This window comes from Rhinopithecus bieti, unplaced genomic scaffold (assembly GCF_001698545.2).
Source record: "Rhinopithecus bieti isolate Rb0 unplaced genomic scaffold, ASM169854v2 scaffold_2349, whole genome shotgun sequence".
NCBI classification, from domain to species: domain Eukaryota; kingdom Metazoa; phylum Chordata; class Mammalia; order Primates; family Cercopithecidae; genus Rhinopithecus; species Rhinopithecus bieti.
This window is the reverse complement of record NW_016804051.1, coordinates 1,077,321-1,098,689: the sequence shown is the minus strand read 5'-3', so window position 1 is coordinate 1,098,689 and position 21,369 is coordinate 1,077,321. Positions and strand designations below refer to the sequence as shown.

The following is a 21,369-nucleotide window of genomic DNA, read 5'->3' as shown; positions in this document are numbered from 1 at the left end:
TTTTATATAGAGTTCCATTACACCAGAAGAATGAGCCATGAGGGGCGTACAGAGTGGAGTTGGGAGGAGAGGTTATGTTGCAAAGGGAGGTGCTAGCGTTTGAATAGCAAAATAAAACCTGTGTTTGTTCGGGGTTTAAGAACAAAGGAACATCTGAGATGGGGAGGATCCTTGGCTGGAAGTTGTTAGGGAATTATTGAAGGGGCTGGGAGCGGGACGGCCAGTCAGGGGTGGCTGTCCTAGGGTAGCGCAAAAGAAACATGCAGAGAGGTTTCCCAGACCGGTGGCGTTCGCGAGAAGTAACCCCTCCCTCAGCAGAGATAACCAGGAGAAAGGGCGGGAGGAGGTTAAAGTGGAGAGTTGTTTGTTTAGTTCTGTTTCCTGTTTCTGAATGTTAGCGTGGAGGGTGGTTTGGATCTGAACAAGTGAGCGCCATAGATAGAGGCGGCTGCTAGGCCACTTTGTCCCAGATGTCATGTACATGGCCCCTTCTGTTGGGAGGTCCAACGGGAGTCCCAGGGATCCCAGATAACCCATGTGTAGCCTGTGGCAGTTTTAAAAAAATTATGGGAATTCCACACTTGGCTCGAGAGGGTTTCTGAGGCCGTGAGAGTCTTGACAGTGTGGATTTTACATGAGCTATAGGGGCAACCGACGACTTTGTTCAACCCATGTGTTTTACAATAGGGGATTTGTTGGTCAAAGAGAAAGCAAATAGCTGGGGTGACTTTTCCCGGTTGTGCCTGGAAATCAGTAAAATTAACATAGATAGGAGAGCTACAACCTTGAGGGGGGCAATCAGCTGTGGCCAGAAGATGGCCTTGTACCTGTGTCTGAGCGTAGTTGGTCCAATTCTCTGTCAGGAAAAAACGCCAGGCAAACGGGGATGAAGCCTGCTGTGCTTGGATTTTCCAGCTGAAGGCCCGCAAAAGCAAGAGCGTCACAAAGGAGATGGACACCATAATTACGGTTGTTGACGGCGCAGGGTGAGTTTTAAAGGATTGTCTTTAGTCCGGTCAATTGTCCAGGCTGCGGTTTTCTCTGTGGAGGGCCCGACGAAGTCTGAGAGGGGGTCCACTGGCTTGGCGTGGGTGTAGTGGATCCAGGCAGCGATTCCTTCTACCTTGAGTGCTGTTGGCATGGTTAGGATCACCTGGAACGGCCCTTTCCACCTTGGTTCTAAGGTTTCTTGTCGGTGTCGCTTGACGAGAACCCAGTCTCCTGGCCGGATCTGGTGTGGAACGGGTGGAGGTCCTGTTTTGTATAGTTCTCTTAGTCTAGGCCAGATTTCTTCATGAATTTTCTGTAAGGCTTGTAGGGAAAATAAGAGTTCAACACCATCATCGACATCAGATTTGATGAGATTGTCTTTTAGGTTAGGGACAATAGGGGGAGGTCTGCCATACATTATTTCATAAGGGGTGAGACCTAATCTGTAAGGGGAGTTTCTTGCCCTGAACAGGGAGTAGGGGAGAAGGACTACCCAGTTAGCGCCAGTCTCCATGGTCAATTTAGTTAGGGTCTCCTTTAATGTTCTGTTCATTCTTTCTACCTGTCCTGAGCTTTGGGGGCGATATGCACAATGTAATTTCCAATTTGCCCCGAGAATGGAAGCCAGACCCTGACTTACCTTGGCGATGAAGGCCGGCCCGTTGTCCGACCCTATCATAGCTGGGAAGCCATACCTGGGCAAGATTTCTTCTAGGATTTTCTTGGCTACGACTTGGGCAGTTTCCTTTTTGGTTGGGAAGGCTTCTGTCCATCCTGAAAAAGTATCTACAAAAACTAGTAGGTATTTGTATCCATATTTTCCTGGTTTTATTTCAGTGAAGTCAATTTCCCAATAAGCCCCAGGTCTATTTCCTCTTTGTCTTTTTCCAGTGGTTTGGGGTTGGTTTCCTGCATTATTGAGTTGGCATACTACACAATTTTTAGTCACTTGTTCAACTTTTTTAGAAGCATCTCTGATTTTTAGTTTTGAGTGTCTTATTAAGTCCAATATTCGCCTTGAGCCTAAATGGGTACTATGATGGATTCGTTCTAGTACCCGTTGTCCTAATTTGTCTGGGAGAATAATGTTGTTTTTACAGTCTTTCCACCACTTGTCGTGGATCTGAGCCATAGGGAGCTCGTTTATCCACTGGAGGTCGCTCTCTGAGTACTCCGGGTTAGAGGGTAGCTCTGGGGGCCCCGGGTCAGGCAGCTGAAGGGCTAGGAGCTGTGAAGGGGTTTGAGCCACATTTTTAGCAGTCTGATCAGCCAGGTTATTTCCCCGGGAGACCATGTCAGTTATTCTTTGGTGTCCTGGACAGTGGACAATCGCCAATTTTCTGGGTTCCCAGAGGGCAGCTAATAAGGCCAGGATTTCTTTTTTGTTTTTAATGTCTTTTCCTTCTGCCGTGAGGAGCCCTCTTTCCCTATATATTGCTCCATGTATGTGAGCGGTGGCAAAGGCATATCGGCTGTCAGTATATACCGTTAGTTTTTGGTCTTTCCCCAATTTTAAGGCCTGAGTCAATGCCACCAGTTCAGCCTTTTGGGCCGACGTTCCCGGGGGCAAGGGTTCTGCCCAAATGACTTTGGTTTCTGAGGTTACCGCCGCTCCCGCGTACCTTTGTCCTTGGTGGACGAAACTGCTTCCATCGGTGAACCAGACGAGGTCAGCGTCTGGCAGTGGCCGGTCCTGTAGGTCTTCTCTGACTCCGTGTACCTGGGCCAATATCTCGGAGCAGTCGTGGAGTGGGCTCTCCAAGTCCGGATTTGGCAGTAGGGACGCGGGGTTTAGGGCCGTTGGGGGCATGAAAGTTATTCTGAGGGGGTTTAGTAGCAGTCCCTGGTAGTGGGTGAGCCGGGCATTGCTAAGCCACCGATCAGGTGGCTGTCTGAGTACGCCTTCAATGGCATGTGGGGTAGTGACCTGCAATTCTTGGCCCATGGTCAGTTTATCAGCGTCTTTGACCATTAAGGCAGTGGCCGCGATTACCCGGAGGCAAGGAGGCCACCCAGCAGCCACTGAGTCCAGTTTCTTCGACAAATATGCAACCGGTCTCCGCCAAGGACCTAAATACTGAGTCAATACTGCTTTGGCTACACCCCGGCTTTCGTCCACGTATAGGTGGAATGGCTTGGAGACATCAGGGAGTCCCAACGCAGGGGCTGATAGCAGAGCAGTTTTGATTTGTTGGAAAGCCAGCTCAGCCTCTTCTGTCCAATTAAAGGGCTGCTGCTCTTTTGTTGCCTGGTATAGTGGTTTAGCCAATTCAGCAAAGCCCGGTATCCAGAGTCTACAGAACCCTGCCGACCCCAAGAACTCTCTTACTTGTCGTGTTGATTGGGGTCTAGGGATACGTAGAACAGTCTCTTTTCGGGCATCCGTCAACCAGCGTTGCCCCCCTTTTAACAGGTATCCTAGGTAGGTTACCTCTGATTTGCAGATCTGAGCCTTCTTTGCCGAGGCTCGGTAGCCTAGATCTCCCAAAGCCTTTAGGAGGCTTTCGGTTCCTTGTAGGCAGGCCTCTGGGGATTCAGCTGCTATTAAAAGATCATCAACATACTGTAAAAGAGTGATCTCAGGGTGCTGTCGCCGGTACTCACCCAGATCTTCGTGGAGGGCCTCGTCGAACAGAGTTGGGGAGTTTTTGAATCCCTGTGGTAGCCTGGTCCACGTTAGCTGGCCATTTATGCCCCTCTCGGGATCTGTCCATTCGAATGCAAAAAGTTCCTGACTCTTAGGGGCTAAAGGCAGGCTGAAAAAGGCATCTTTTAAATCCAGGACGGTGTACCACTGTTTTTCAGGGCTTAAGGTGCTTAAGAGGGTGTATGGGTTTGGCACAGTGGGGTGAATGTCCATGACTCTTTTGTTGACTTCTCTTAGGTCTTGTACTGGCCTATAATCTTTACTGTTAGGTTTGCGTACCGGCAGCAACGGGGTGTTCCATGCTGAGTGGCAGGCGCGTAGAACTCCCTGATCTAGGAGCCGGCAGATGTGTGGTGTAATACCTTCTCTGGCTTCTAGGGGCATCGGGTACTGCCATACCCGAACAGGATCCGTCCCAGGTTTAACTTCAACAAATATGGCAGGACGGTGTTTTGCCAGTCCCAAACCTCCTGTTTCTGCCCAGGCCTCTGGGAAGCGCTGTAGCCAGGGGCCGATATTCTGGTCAGGAGGTGCCGGTTCCTGATGGAGTCTATACTCATTTTCTAGGGCAATTGTGAGGACAGATATTGGCTTGTCTTGAGAATCGGTTACTTTGGGGCCCCCCGGTTGGAAATGGATTTGGGCTCCCATTTTTGTCAGCAGATCTCTCCCTAATAGAGGACAAGGGCTCTCGGGAATAACCAGGAAGGAGTGGGTTACCTCTCCCGTTCCCAGATTTACAGTTCTTTGAGTTGTCCAAGGGTATCTTTTAACTCCTGTGGCCCCTTGTACCCAGGATAAGTTATTAGATAATTTCCCGTAAGGCTTGACCAAGACTGAATGCTGTGCCCCGGTATCGACCAGAAACTGAACCGGGGACCCCTCCACTTGTAGAGTTACCCTAGGTTCGGGGAGGGGGTCCGAACCCCGTCTTCCCTAGTCATCTTGGGTTACTAATATTGATGAGGCCTTGGGCTGCCATTGTTCTTGCCCCAGTTGGCGCTGTTTTTTCTTGGGGCAATCTTTTACCCAGTGACCCGTTTCCTTGCAGTATGCACATTGATCTTTCTTTAAGTTGTGTCTAGGAGTACGCTTGGGTTGGGCGCCCTCTGACTGTAACTGTTCTTTCTGAACTACTGCGGCTAAGACTTTGGTCATTTTTTCAGTGGCCCTAATCTGTCTCTCTTCTGGGAGATCTCTATTATTGTATACTTTTTGGGCGATTCGGAGGAGGTCCTGGACTTGTTTTCCCTCTAGATCTTCTAATTTTTGGAGTTTCTTTTTAATGTCCGGAGCTGCCTGATTTACAAAAGACATGACAACAGCTGCCTGGTTTTCGGGTGCCTCCGGGTCCATGGGGGTAAACTGTCTAAAGGCTTCCATCAATCTTTCTAGATAGGTAGCTGGGCTTTCTGTTTTTCCCTGTAACACGGAATATACCTTGGCCAAATTGGTGGGCTTGCGAGCGGCAGCCCGGAGACCCGCCATTAGAGTCTGGCGATAAACGAGTAGCCTTCCCCTACCTTCTGCCGTGTTGTAGTCCCATGCAGGTCTGGTCAAGGGAAAGGCAGCATTAATGAGGTCAGAGTTGGCGGTAGGTTGGCCGTCATCTCCCGGAACCAGTTTTCTGGCCTCTACCTGTATTCTTTCTCGTTCCTCTGTTGTGAACAAAATTCTGAGGAGTTGTTGACAATCATCCCAGGTTGGTTGATGGGTAAACATAACACTGTCTAAAAGAGCTGTTAAATCTTTAGGGTTATCAGAAAACCGAGCATTCTGGGTTTTCCAGTTGTACAGGTCACTAGTGGAGAATGGCCAGTACTGGAGTCTAGGGTTGCCCGTGTCATCGGGGGGTCCTATTTCCCTCAGGGGGAGAGCCACAGTGGAATCAGGGGGGCGCGAGCTTATTTCCCATTGAGCGCGTCCGCGCGTCCGCCCCGCCAGCCCCCCAGAGTTACTTTCACTTTCGACGGCCCCGGCTGCAGCAGCAGCTGCTGCTTCCCGCTCTTCGAGGTCCCCTGGGGGGGCTGGGGGCTGAGGGCCAGGAGGGGGATGATAAGGCGGGGGTTCTAAAAGCAGGGGATCCTGACTGTCTTCTAACACAGGGGGTGGGGGAGCGGACGGTGTTTTTGGCCTACGGGGGTGTTCTGTCGACTGTACGACCAGAGCCCTACATGGCTCTGGCGTCAGCACAAAAGGAGTTAGCCAAGGGGGTGGGTTTTCCACAAGGTCTTGCCACACCAGGATGTAAGGGATCTGATCAGGATGTCCTGACCGCCCCGGCAGGAAAATTTTTGATTTTACCTTAATGATAATGGGGAGACAGAAGGTCCCCTCAGCTGGCCACCCTACACCGAAGGTGGGCCATTCCGAGCGGCAGAAAGTTACCAATTTCCCTTTTCTGAGTTCTATGCTAAGGTCATGGCCCCTTGCCTTAACATCTTTAAAGTTATTTATAAGAATGGAGAGTGGAGTACTCTGGCTATTACCCATGGTAGTAGAATCCTAGAGATAGAGAAAAGAGAGATATAGAAAAGAGAGATAGAGAAAAGAGTAAAACCAGAAGTATTGTACTCTTTTTTTTTTTCTTTGCCAAGTAGGTCCTGAAAGATGAAAGTAAGTTAAGTAATTAACATAACAATAGTCACCAGCACGTCTCGGGTTTAGCTCTCGATCAGAACCAGATGGGCTAATAAATACAGAGCCCCAGACGGGTGCCGGGGGATGTCTCCCACCGGCCCCTGGTGGCTGTCTTATAGCGCGTCCGCCAAGACTATGCCAACCACTGATACAGACCCCGCGGGATTTTTCCAGACGACACAGAGACTACAGACAACACAGAGACTCAAGCCGGCCGACTTACCGAATCTGCTCACAGCGACGACCCGTTGACCTGGGGTCTGGTGGGCTTAGGGGAATCCCGGACGAGCCCCCAAATGTTGTGCCCGAAGTTGCGAGACCCCAGTAAGTGACTCTAGTGACACAACCTATCAAAACCCCTGTGATACGGCAAAAGCAGTGCTAATAGGAAAGTTCATAGCATAATATACCTACATCAAAAAGTCTGAAAGAGCACAAATAGACAATCGAAGGTCACACCTCAAGGAACTAGAGAAACAAAAACAAACCAAACCCAAACCCAGCAGAAGAAAAGAAATCACCAAGATCAGGGCAGAACTAAATGAAATTGAAACAAAAAATACAAAAAATAAATGAAACAAAAAGCTAGTTATTTGAAAAGTTTAACAAAATCGATAGGCCACTAGCAAGATTCACCAAGAAAAGAGAGAAGATCCAAATATGCTCAATTTGGAATGAAATGAGAGATATTACAACTGATAACACAGAAGTACAAAAGATCATTCAAGGCCACTAGGGACACCTTTATGTGCAAAAACTAGGAAACCTAGAGGAGACGGATAAATTCCTGGAAATATACAACCCTTCTAGATTAAACCAGGAAGAAGTAGAAACTCTGAACAGATCAATAACAAGCAGTGAGATTGAAATGGTAAATAAAATATTCCCCCCTCAAAAAGTCCAGTATCAGACGGATTCATAGCTGAATTCTGTCAGACACTCAAAGAAGAATTGGTACCTATCCTATTGACACTATTTCAAAAGATAAAGAGGGAATCCTCCCTACATCATTCTATGAAGCCAGGATCACCCTAATACCAAAACCAGGAAAGGACATAACAAAAAAAGAAAACTACAGACCAATATCTCTGATGAACATTAGATGCTCTCTACCAACAAGTGGATAAAGAAAATGCAGCGTGTGTATATATATAGATCATATATATTGCATATATATAGATCATATATACGATATATGTGATGTGTATATATATGGTCTATATATACACCATAGGATACTACTCAGCCATTAAAGAGGAATAAAATAATGGCATTATTCAAGGCTGGTTCCCTTTTCTTGCAATTGCAAATTGTGCTGCAATAAACATTCATATGCAAGTGTCTTTTTCATGTAGTGATTTCTTTTCATCTGGGTAGATAACTAGTAGTGGGATAGCTGGATCAAAGGGTAGTTCCACTTTTAGCTCTTTAAGGAATCTCCATAGTGGTGGTACAAGTTTACATTCCCATGGCCATGTAAATGTGTTCCCTTCTCACGACATCTGTGCCAACATCTATTCTTTTTTGATTTTTTAAATTATGGCCACTTTGCAGGAGTAAAGTGATATTGCAAAAATATGGGACGAACCCAAATGCCCATCAATCAATGAATGGGTAAAGAAAATGTGTCATATATATACATTTCATTATATGTGTGTGTGTGTGTGTATATACATATTTTATATATATATATAAAATAAAATACTACTCAGCCGTAGAAAGAATGAAATAATGCCATTTGCAGCAACCTGGATGGAGTCAGAGACCATTATTCTAAGTGAAGTTAACTCAAGAATGGAACACCACACATCATATGCTCTTGCTTATAAGTGAGAGCTAAGCTATGAGGATGCAAAAGCATATGAATAATATAATGAACTTTGGGGACTTGGAGGGAAGGATGAGGGGTTGAAGGATAAAAGACTACACATTGGATGCAGTGTAAACTGCTCGGGTGATATGTACACCGAACTCTCAGAAATAATCACTGAATAACTTATCCATGTAACCAAAATCACCTGTTCCCCCACCTGTTCAATATTATTATTGAAACAATAATAATAATAATAATAATAATAATTATAAAGTAATAGCATAAGCTCTACAGATGGCTTTTAAATGACTATAAAATTTGTAGATAGTGTGTGCACATATAATCCTAAAAACTAACATACAGTCATGTGCTGCATAATGATGTTTTGGTCAGTGATGGACTACAGGTACCACAGTGGTCACATAAGATCATAATCCCATATTTTTACTGTACCTTTTCTATGTTGAGATATGATAAGATAGAGATACCATTGTATTACAATTTCCTATAGTATACAGTACAGTAATATGCTGTACAAGTTTGTAGTCTAGGAGCAATGGGCTACCATATAGCCTAGGTGTGCAGTAGACTATATCATTTAGGTTTATAGAATACACTCTATGGTGTTTGCACAATGACAAAATCACACATTTCACAGAAGTTATCCCCATCATTCAGTGACATGTGACTGTACTTATTTAACTCCATAAAAAAAACATGTTTTCCTCACACATAATTTCTTACATGTCAGAATCTGACTATTACTGTCATTTTCAAACCCTACTTATTTTAGTATATTCATCTGGTTTCTAATTCAGACGTTTTATCTGAAAAATATGTATAGCTTTCTTCTAGACTTGTTTTATGTTTGGTTAATCTTTATTACACTGTCGTTTACAGTTTAGTCCCTATGCTTCTTACTGGCAAATAATACAATTTTCTTTTCTAATTTCATTATGTATCATGTTCATGTGAGTAAATTCTTACGTATGTGGCAAATTGGCTTCAAAATTACTTTGGAAAATTATTCCTGTGAAGAAATGAATTGAATTCTCTCATTAGATAAAGTTTCTTCTTTTGACTAAAGAGCAGCATGTAGCATGCATAACCCATATAAAACTATCTTAACATGTTGCCCCTAACTTGGTACAGGTCACAGTAAAAGCACTCTCATATTTGATAATTTTAAAAATTACTTTATTGTTATTTTTCAAACAGGCAAAATGGAACTTCAAATCCTAAAGCTTGTCTACTTCTGTATGCACTCATTCTGTCACTTGTAAATACGGCAAGAGCATGTAAAACACCCTGTTCTCTAAATTCTTTTTTTTTGAGGACAAGGTCTCCCTGTTACCCAGGCTGAAGTGGAGTGGTGCCATCATAGCTCAGTGCAGCCTTAACCTCCCAGGTTCAAGCTATCCTCCCACCTCAGCCTCCTCCGTAGCTGGGACCACAGACATGTGCCACCATACCAGACTAATTTTTATTTTTTATTTTTTTGTAGAGGTGGGGTCTTGCTGTATTGACCAGTCTGGTCTCAAACTCCTGGCCTCAAGCGATCCTCCCACCTTGGCCACCTAAAGTGCTAGGATTACAAATGTGAGCCACTATGCCTGGCATCTGAATTCTTAAAAGTGTCCTTCAACTAATTGGTTTAGGCTCTGCTCTATTTTCTCATTGCTTTCTTCCTTTGGAATCTCTTGTTTTAGTCTTTGTCCATCATTCGTTACCCTTTATAATATAAATCAAATTAATTTTCTTTAGCCCCCAAAACCCACGAACCTAGCAGACAAAATTAGAATTCTTTATAGTAGGTAGAGGAAGAAATAAGCTGTATATTGCCAAGGTTAAAATTTTTTCTGTTTTTCAATTCTGTGCCATATTCCATATTTCCCCTTTACTAAATTTTTGGCTTTCTGTAGTAAACATAATGTTTTTCTAATATATTCTTATGAAATTTAATTAGTAATTCACCATCTCTATACTTTATTGACCACAATTAATTTTAAAATAATTAATTTAATTGCCAAAAGCATGATATATTTACCACGTACCCATGATGTTTTGAAATAATATACATTGTGAACTTAGCCAAATCTAACTAATTAACATATCCATTACCTCATATACTTATTTTTGTGGTGAGAACACTTAAAATCTACTCTCTTAGCAGTTTTCAAAATACATTGTTATTAAGTATAGTCACCATGTTGTACAATGGGTCTCTTGAATTTATTCCTCCTACCTAACTAAAATTTTGTATCCTTTGACTAACAAACATCTTTCCAACCTCTCCATCCCCTGCCCTCTCCCCACCCCCTGCCAGGCCCTGGTAGCCAAGATTCTATTCTCTATTTTAGTTCGTTCCACATTTTAGATTCTACATATAAGTGAGATTATGTGGTATTTATATTTCTGTATCTGGCTTATTTTACTTAACATGATGTATCTCCAGATTCATGCATGTTGTCACAAATGACAAAATTTCCTTCCTTTTACAAGCTAAATAGTATTCTATTGTATATATATACCACAATTTATTTCTCCATTTATCCTTTGATGGACATGCAGTTCGTTTTTTCATATCTTGACTATTGCGAATAATGCTGCAATGAATATGGGAGTGCAGATATCTCTTCAACGTAATGGTTTCATTTCCTTAGGATGTATACCAGAAGTGTAATTGCTCAATCATATGGTAGTTCTATTTTTACCTTTTTGGGAACCTCCATCATGTTTTTCATAATGGTTATGCTAATTTACATTTTCACCAACAGTGGCAAGGCTTCCCTTTTCTCCACATCCTTGCCAACACTTTTTACCTTTCATCTTTTCCATAGCATCCTTTCTAACAGATGTGAGGTGCTATCACATTGTGGTTTTAATTTGCATTTCCTTGATGATTAGTGATGTTGAGTACTTTTTCATATTCTTGTTGGCCATTTGTAAGTCTTCTTTTCAGAAATGTTTATTCAGGTCTTTGCTCATTTTCAAATTGAGTTTTTTTTTTTTCTTACTATTGAGTTTGCTGCATATTTTGTATATTAACCTCTTATTAGATGTATCATTTGCAAATATTTTCTATTTACTCTGTTGATTGCTTTCCTGGCTGTGCAAAAGCTTTTTAGTTTGATGTAATCTCATGTGTCTACTTTTGTTTTGTTGTTCATGCTTCTGGGGTCCTATCCAAAAAAAAATCATTGCCCAGACCAATGTCATGAAGCTCCGCCTTCTCCCCCCACCCCCACCCCCCGTTTCCTTCTAGTAGTTTTACAGTTTCGGGTTTTACTTTTAAGTCTTTACTTCATTTTGGATTGATTTTTGTACAGATATTCCTCAACTTACGATGGGATTTCATCCCAATAAACCCATTGTAAAGTTGAAAAATCATAAGTTGAAGCTTTGCAAGTTGGGATCAATTTTTATCTGGTGTGAGACAGAGTCTACATCAAACTAAAATGCTTTTTGCACAGACACGAAACAATCTCTCCTTTCCTCAAGTGGTGGGTGTCTCTTTTCATGTTATGCTGCCTGACGGGTTGGGAAGGGGTGGCACAGGTTTTGTAAAACTGTCTTTTCTGCCCTCTTCAATGCACCTTTTCTTCTTTCTTTCTTTCTTTTTTTTTTGAGACGGAGTCTTGCTCTGTCACCCAGGCTGGAGTGCAGTGGCCGGATCTCGGGTCACTGCAAGCTCTGCCTCCTGGGGTTTACGCCATTCTCCTACCTCAGCCTCCCGAGTAGCTGGGACTACAGGCGCCGCCACCTCGCCCAGCTAGTTTTTTTTGTATTTTTTAGTAGAGACGGGGTTTCACCATGTTAGCCAGGATGGTTTCGATCTCCTGACCTCGTGATCCGCCCACCTCAGCCTCCCAAAGTGCTGGGATTACAGGCTTGAGCCACCACACCCGTCCCTTTTCTTATTTCTGAGGTATTACACTCAGGTGCTATACTCTGTCATCTGGTTTCCTTGGCGCTTGTGAAGGTATTTTTGAGTGGATAGTTGTTTCAAGTTAACGTTTCTGCTAGGGAACAAGTGCTAGGAAGTCCCATTACACACCTTGTTGATGTCTGCTATACCAACTTCATTTTTTTTTTTTTTCATTTAAATGATACCTCTGAGCATGTCAGGGGACAAATTTTACATAGAATGTTTTGTTTAAAAGAAAAGTATTATTCTAGAATCACATTTTCTGTATCATTTGTATCTATCTAATGTCTGGAGGTCCTAAATATAAGGTAAGTTTCTACAACATGATGGTGGGTTTTTAAGCTTTAATAAGAACATTAATGTTCTTTGTTCACAGACATTGTATGCTCAAATCCCATCTACTATGAAGCTCAATTATAACAGTTAGATATAAAGATACAAACTCCAGACTTATGGTAATTCTAGGGATATTACATTTGTGCTTTTACCAGTTCCCCTTCATGATCTTCTGTTGTGATTAGAATTACAAGTTTTACATCCAACTGAGAGCTTTTTGATAATTAATATGGTAACACAAATTCCTCATCTCTAGAATTTAATTAGCATTTTAATAGGCAACATTTTCATGTTTATTTAAGTCCTTCACTTATTCATAGTCATCTTGTTTTTCTTTTCCAATATTCCTCCAGCCCCACTGCCCAGAAGCACAGGTAATCTTTAAACCTGGGAACATTGAATTTGACTTTTTCCTTTCAATTCCTGTTTGTATAATCTATACTTTTAATGATCAGCTTTTAGTTCATTATTTAGTCCAGAAGATGCGTCTTAGAGGTGCCAAAACAGTGATCTAGAGAAGTTATATGACTGGCCAAGAACACATTTAGCAGAATTTGGACTAGAACTTTGAAACTCTGATCTAATGCTCATGTTATCCAGTCTGGTCTCAAACTCCTGGCCTCAAGCCATTTAGCTGCCTTGGCCTCCCAAAGTGCTGGGATTATAGGTGTGAGCCACTGTGCCTGGTCAATCTAAATTTTATAAGCATCTTTCAAATCTTTATTTTTAGACCAGGTTATATGTAAATGTTTTTACATTTATAATTATTTTACTGAACCAAAACAAGCTAAGAATTGCTAATGATATCTGTACCAATTAGACATCAGATGTAATCTACTTATCCATTTAAAATGTAACTGCTTATTGAAGCCTACGACGGGTTAACAGTCTGAGTCTTCAAGGCTTTTGCAGTTAGCATTGGAAATACTGATGTAAATTAGTAGTTAAATGTAGTGTAAGAAGTGTAATAAGAGAGGATACCACAAGGTTCCATGAGAGGGTAAGTTCTAGGGTTGTCAAATTAGAAAAGGCATGGAGGAAACACCTCAAATTGCATTTAGAGGGTAAGTAAGTTTATCTTGTGGAGAAGATTCTCAAAAACAAGTCATCTGAAAGAATCTTGAAAACACATTTTGTCTACAGCCATATTGTCAACAGCATGTATGCTCAGCAATACATTTTAATTTTCTTTCTTTCTATATCCTTTCCTATTTGACAGCAGTTATCCAGCCATAGAGTCAACAGCATGTATGCTCAGCAATGTGAAATAGTATATCATAAGGGAAATTAAAAATTGTTTGGCAGAGTTGGTGCATAGTAGGAGTCTGTGATGTAGAAATTATTAACCAGTTTATAAGAGTTACTGGGAGATTTTTCCAGATGCACATGCTTGTGAACAGCTATGCACAGGACACTATAGCATGTAAAGATCCCTGAGATTCTGAGGCTTATCTCCAATAAGCCCCTCTATAGGTGCCTGGTCATAATTTTCACTTGATACGGCATGTACAGAATTTTGGATTGTGTCCCCTTGGGCAACTCAAGTGTTGGTGATGATCTCTGACAAAATTTTCACCTTGTCAGATAAGAGAAGGAATGTGAAATTTATTTATATACCTTAATTCTTTAATTTGAAGTTGTCTTCTCTATTGTGAGATCATAGCTTTTCTCTATCTGTATTTTGTAGTGAAAATATCATTTCATTTTTTCAGTGATGGTTATAGCATAACAGATAGGCTTTGAAACTATCCTTAACACAGTATATTTGTATCTTGAAATATTGTTTGTACAAAAAATCCAAAAGCATTAGAATGACTGGTGCAAAAATGGAGACAGACTGAAGTAGTAGTGTATGTATGCTCTTTCACTGGTGAGATTTGCATTTTAGGAAGCTCTCTCTGGCAGCTGCATGAAGAATGGGCTCAAAGCAGGTGGATACTAATCTGTTTGAGAGGATCAAATTAAGATGTCATCATAATGTAGAGGGGAGAACAGACTCACGAAATTCTTAGGTAATAGAAATAATCTGATTTGGTGGTTAATTATATAGAAGTTGGGGGAAGTGAGAGAGAGGGAAAAGAGATGAGGATTGGCTCACTGGTTTCTGGCTTTGGCTACTAGAGGTGAGGCACTAACGAGGACAGGCAATAACTATAGTAGTAGCAAAACAAGAATATAAAACATTAGTTTGATTTTTGATACGTTTTAAAAATACTATAGTTTCTATGAATAAAATTATTTCATTTTGAATTTTAATTTGTTTTCCCTTCTAAAATTTTGCTTTGTTTTTTTATAGTATAATTTCTCTTTTGGCTAGTTCAACTCTAGATGTGCTTACATATTTTCATTTTTGAACATTTCTTCTCTCCCACATAATATCTCTAAAACCACAATACTATTTTCATTTCTCTTGTCAAAGAATTTCTATCTATAACTTGTCCATTCTTTCCCATACATTTTTCTACATGTCATCAACATCTTTTGCTTTCATATAGCAAGAAGTTTGTATATTCTGTCTCCTCTTTAGCTCTTCTTTTGCTCAGCTTCATCCCCCTACATTATATTAACTTTCAGTAACAGCTTGTAGTAAAATATTATGTGTGAAAATTCTGTATTCTTTTAATTATCCTATAGTTTCTGAAAAATCTTTTAAATTTCCTCCTCTTACCACCAATAAATTCCTATTTTGTGGATATATAATTAAAACACCATCTCATATTATTCTCTTTCCTTCTTTAGATCTGCACCTGTATTTTCTACTCTAATAGATATAAGTCCATTTAACTGTCAAACCATTTTTACTTGATTACACGTAGAGCCCCTTCTACTGGGGAATGATATGAACTATCTCTTGATACAGATCCCTGTATAATTCCAGGTCATAAAAAGTCAAAGAATTATATATGTATCTGGTTGAAAAAATTTATATAAAATAAAACATAAGAAGACTTATGGCAGAAACAATTTAATCTGTGTTTAATTTTTCTAATGAATTAAAAATATTTCCCATGCTTCTTACATATGATCCTTTAATTTTAATTTTCTTCCTTTCTATGTCTTTTTCCTATTTGACAAAAGTTATCCAGCCATATGTCTACCTTTACATTCTTAATATGTTCATTTTTGTGCTTTTGTTGTATTCTTAGGACTCGGAAAAAAGGTCTCTTTTAATTTATCATGAATTATATGCTCACTATTTTCAATATTTTTTCTATATTATCAAAATAATATGTCTGCATATGCTATGGCAGGATCAGCTTACACATCTCTTTTTTTAGCATCCAAATGTCTGGAAATCCAAAAAGTGACGTTCTTGATGTTTGATATGATTCCCTACAGCTGGAACTGTATTCCCTCTCGTGAGCACTTTTACTTTTCTCAATCACAGCTGATAACTTATTGAAAACCACAGCTCTGTCTTAACTTTAATGCACCTGTAATGGTTTATTTTGAACATTATAAATGTAAATGCCCAAGATAATAAATTAAGTTCAAAATTGATATCAAGTAAAGGACAGATGTTCCTTTTTATTGATGTGGTTTAATTGATGCAATATGTAATTGTATCTTTATTAATTAGATAAAGATGGCCATGGGGATTCTCCATTATTTTTCCTTAAGTCTTCCTTTTGGTCCAAACATCAAAATACTCATCATGAAATCTTTGAGAATGAAATGAATTCTGAGAATTCCTCTGATGACTCTTTTGAACCGGTTTCTCCAGAATTCCATGGAAAAGAAGCCATAAGGTAACTAAGAAATTATGTACACTTATAGGTAAAAGCTTAATAAATGAAGCTGCAGGTCAAATGTTGATACAGATGATGTGTTCTTTTCTTTTTTTTATTCTCTGCCATCATCTTAAATTCCTCTCATTCACCATTTTTAAAGTAAATACTGTTGATATTGTCAACAGTAAAATTTGAGAGACCTATCATTTTCTTGTCTCTCATCTTCTGTCTTCCATCTTATCATCTCCCACCACTTATACTCCCTCTCTGCTTTGTCTTCTAACACACACATACATCTGTGTTATGTATATGTATACATATGCAGTATATAAGTATATATTATACATGTATGTGTATACATATGTATATGTATACATATGCAGTATATAAGCATATAAGTATATATTATACATGTGTTTCAAACAGGCTATCTTCCTTTAGGGAGTATAGGGACTGAAATTTTGAAGTCAAAAGGTCTCTTCACAATTTAATAGCTTTGTGACTTTCAGTTAAACTATATGAACTATCTAAGCTTCTTTTTCATTCATTTCTAAGAATATATGGCCAGGTGCAGTGGTTCACACCTGTAATCTCAGTACTTTGGTAGACCAGGTGGGCGGATCACTTGAACTCAGGAGTTTGAGACAAGCCTGAGCTCAACATGACGAAACTCTGTCTTTACAAAAAATACAAAAATTAGCCAGGCATGGTGGTGCGTGCCTGTAGTCCCAGCTACTGGGGAGGCTGACCGTGGGAGGATGGCTTGAGCCCAAGAGATGGAGTTTGAGCAGATATAGTACCACTTGCACTCCAGCCTGGGCGACAGACCCAGACCCTGTCTCAAAAATAAATAAATAAGTAAATAGAATATAATGCCTCTCTTTCATCTTTAATAATATAAATAATCAATAAGATAATTAAACATATATGCCTGTTACATAATAGGGACTGCATAAATGTTAGTTGTACATTCAAACTGGTTTGATTGACTGAAAGTATACAAGTAAGAAATAATGCAGGGAGAACTATCAGTAAAAGATTCTGCTATAATTTAGTGCATACTTCCCTAGGTGTTTGCTTATTTTATTCAAGATTTTTGGGCAATATTCTTAAGTGGCATTCTATTTATGTAAAGGTATCTTTTTAAAAGTATTTTTTCAGGAGACAGTAGATCATAGTGATTATGATATAGTCTGTAGATTTAAACCAACTGGTTTGAATCCTGGCTTTGCCCCTTTGCATCAGTTTCTTCATCTTAAAAATGAGCATAACAATAATACACAATTTGTTGGTCGGGCGCGGTGGCTCACGCCTGTAATCCCAGCACTTTGGGAGGCCGAGACGGGCAGATCACGAGGTCAGGAGATCGAGACCATCCTGGCTAACATGGTGAAACCCCGTCTCTACTAAAATTCAAAAAAAAAAATTAGCTGGGCATGGTGGCGGGCACCTGTAGTCCCAGCTACTGGGGAGGCTGAGGCAGGAGAATGGCCTGAACCCAGGAGGCAGAGCTTGCAGTGAGCCGAGATGGCGCCACTGCACTCCAGCCTGGGCAACAGAACAAGACTCCGTCTCAAAAAACAAAAAACAACAACAACAAAAAATAATACACAATTTGTCATAAAAAGTCAATGAGCTATCACGTGTAAAGCTTTTACATGGCTCATTGCTAGGTATTCAATAAATATTAGCTATTAGGAATATCCCAAATATACTAAATCAGTTAGACCAATATCAATTCACCTTATTTTGAAACAGATATGTAGGTGATTGATGAAAGTATCTGGGAGCAGTGGGAAATGAGGAAGGAGACAACAGGAGAAGGAGAATACTATAACCTAACATGAAAAGATCAAGGTGAAAGTTCTCTATTCCCTGAAGTTGAGGAAATTTCTCAAATTCTATAATTTTTAGTAGTCTTTCAAGTCCTATCTCCTGCATGAAGACTTTTACAGTTATTCTGTAGCTATAGTTTATCACTTTCTTTGCTATTAATTCTTTTTTTTTTGAGACGGAGTTTCGCTCTGTCGCCCAGGCTGGAGTGCAGTGGCCGGATCTCAGCTCACTGCAAGCTCTGCCTTCCGGGTTTACGCCATTCTCCTGCCTCAGCCTCCCGAGTAGCTGGGACTACAGGCGCCTGCCACCTCTCCCAGCTAGTTTTTTTGCATTTTTTAGTAGAGACGGGGTTTCACCGGGTTAACCAGGATGGTCTCGATCTCCTGACCTCGTGATCCGCCCATCTCGGCCTCCCAAAGTGCTGGGATTACAAGCTTGAGCCACCGCGCCCGGCCAGCCTATTCATTCTTATAGTCATTACATTGACAACAGAAGACTTAGTATTGTTGCACATAACAAATTAAATTAGGACTAAATTATATTATTTCCTCCTTTGTCAGGCCAAAAGCTCATCTTTTAGGGCATGGTTCAATAAATGCCCAGGATCATGAGTTTGATCCATATTCATCCAGTGAACAATGGAGATGGTGTGGTTGTATGGTGTGAAGAGAGGTTATTTGGGTCTCCTAAGTGGTTGATGTTAGCCATCCTATTCAGTGGTCTTAGGTCTAATTTGCCCTTGCGACGTTAATGTGAATTGAGTATATTTTCAGGTAAATGTGACGGTTCTAGCCTGTCTAAACCTGCATACAGTATCATCTACCTTGATGTTCCCCCTGTCTGTACCTAGAGATACAGGGAACATCCTATAGGAAGTGGCCTAACATACCTGAAACCAGCAACTCTTTGATCATTCTGGACCAGACTGTTCCTGCTGACAAATTAATTACTTTGTTAATTTATTCATCATTAATCAACCCCTCTGCTAGAATTAGGATACAGAGATTAATGATGGTCTTTAACCTCAGGAAGTGCAGAGTCTAGGGAAATAGATACTAAAATAGATAACTGATAAAAGAAGTAGTAGAGATGGACACAGATAATTAAAAGAAATAAAGAAGGATCATCCAACCCAGTGTAGTGTAGTGGGGAAAGTCAAAAGGAGGTGACTCTTAAGGTGAGTCTTATGAAAGAGAAAGATCTTGGTCATATAAAGTATGGTGGGGTATGTGAATGTCCTTCCATACATGGGATATGGCATAAGCCACCTAGTAGAGCAAGAGACAGTGTGTATGTCTAGGGAACACAAGGAACTGACATTTCTGACCTTAAAGTACAAGAAAAGAGAGAGGTAAACTTTAAGAGGTAGGGACCAAATCAGATCATGGAAGATTTTGCTTGCCAAGGTAAGGAGAGTAGGCTATCCTGTATAGTGTGGGGAATCACTGAATGATTTTTTAAGGAGGCAAATTAGGTAACCAGAACTTTGATAGATCACTTTGGCAGCTTTATGAAGAATGGATTTGAGGGTGATGCAACTGGAGAAATGGAAATATGTAGGGTATTTTATCAGTCTAGGTCTGGTCAGGAAAAGTGAGTTGCTGAAAATATTGTGGGAGTAAAGTGGTTTAATACAGGCACTAGGTATTCACAAATATACAAGAGTTAGAGGAGAGAAGGTTAAGTTACAGCCAGAAAGTCGGGAAATAGCCATGGAGGACCTTACCCTGATGCACAGAAATGGGTGTTTTTCAAGAAGTTTGCCGGTATACTGCTGCAAATGTCAGGGATTTTCTGGGAAATCTCTCACCAGTTATCTTAATCTGCAGTAGCAAAGCAGTACTTGTCAAGACATCTGAGAAGCTGTTGCAAACCTCGAGCCTGCAAATATGCGCTTGGCTCATGTGAACCGAGAATAATGACCTTGTTTCATTTCTGCTCTCCAAATCTTGCCCACGTCCTTCTCATTAGCAAAATCTGATACTGAAAAGAGGGTTCTGTGAAATCTAGTCCCTGGTATGTCCTCTGCATTGCAGAAGAAAAGAGATTGTTGCTGATAGAAAAGGGATAATTAAAAATCCAGCACAGAGGTCATAGCCCTGGTTGAGGTGAAAGATGAAAAGAGCCTGGGCAAGAAGGTAAAAGAAAAGTGGTAAAGAGATAAATTCAAATAGATTTATAAAGTTAAATTCATAAATTCTTGAAGTTAAATTGTAATAATTTTGTAGGTCACAGGATGGGGTGAAAAAGGGAGAGAGAGAGTTAAGGATGCCTCTCAGGCTGTTAGCTTGAGTTTGTGGGTAGATAGTAGAAATGCTAACTGAGATAGAGAATGGAAGTGGGCCGGTTTAGAGGAAAATATAATGCATTCAGTTTGATATCCAAGTGCAGATATATAGTAAAAAGCAGAATATCTGAAACTTTGAAGAAATCTCTAAAACACAAATTTGGGAATCATTAGAATTTAGGTAGCAGTTGAAGCCAAGAGAGTGGGTAAGATTGTATGGCAAAGGTTTGAGAATAAGAAAAATAGTTGGTCAAGTATAGAATCCAATTTAAGGAGTCCATAAAGTATGCCAAAACGGAATAGTAAGAGGAAGATGTGGAAGCCAAAGTGTAGAAGCCAGGGAAGTAGAGACTTATGAAAAGAGTGAGTAATAGTTTAAAACAGTGATGAGGGATATCAAATAAGGACTAAAAAGTGTTCATTAGATTTGATAACTAGAATGGTCATTGATGAATTTCGCTGAGAATAGTTTATTGTGGAGTGGTAAGGTGAGAAGCTCTATTGTCTTAGGCTGGGAAATAAATGTGGGATAAAGAAATGGAAATAGGGAGTAAAGATTATTATTTTGACAAATTTGCCTGTGAAAGATAATGATTGAGAGGGTTTCAAGATTGAGGGAAAGCCTCTCTCCCTTTTTTTCTTTCTCTCCCTTCTTGCCTTCTTCTCTTTTTTTTTTCAATTTTAGCTTTCCCTTATTCATTTGATAACTTAGAGAAATAGCTGGAATATATGAAACGCCAAGCTTTATAAGAGTATTAGCAGGTCTGTGTAAATCTCTTTTGGGAGTGGTGAGGGGAGGGCTTTTTCTACTGCCCTCCTTAGATCCCATTGAGAGTGATACTCTTTACTGTGAAGGTCAGACTTAGTTATGAACTGTAATCTGTGTTATTAATATTAGAAAATGCATTTACCTCCAAATTACTTCATCTTCTTTCAGAATCAGAAATGTTAAAAAAGAATATAATGGAAAGACTGGAAAAGTAGAAGCATTGCAAGGTAAAAGAAAACTTCATTGCTTGATAATGTTTTAAATTAAAACACAAAGACATTTTGTGATCTGAAAATATAAATAATTATTGTGGAACATTAGAGAATAAATATGGAGAAAACAAAAAAATTAAAAATATGTTTCTACCATGAAGGATAATCACCAATAATATA

General features: G+C 40.3%; 1 protein-coding gene across 1 annotated transcript in view; it reads left to right on the top strand.

Annotated features, from left to right (window-relative positions):
• ABCA10 (ATP binding cassette subfamily A member 10) overlaps positions 1-21,369 on the top strand; it is a 93,658-nt gene that overhangs the window by 20,017 nt on the left and 52,272 nt on the right. Inside the window, 2 exon segments of the mRNA XM_017863365.1 lie at positions 15,935-16,103; positions 21,146-21,204. Coding sequence (XP_017718854.1) covers positions 15,935-16,103; positions 21,146-21,204 — 228 coding nt within the window.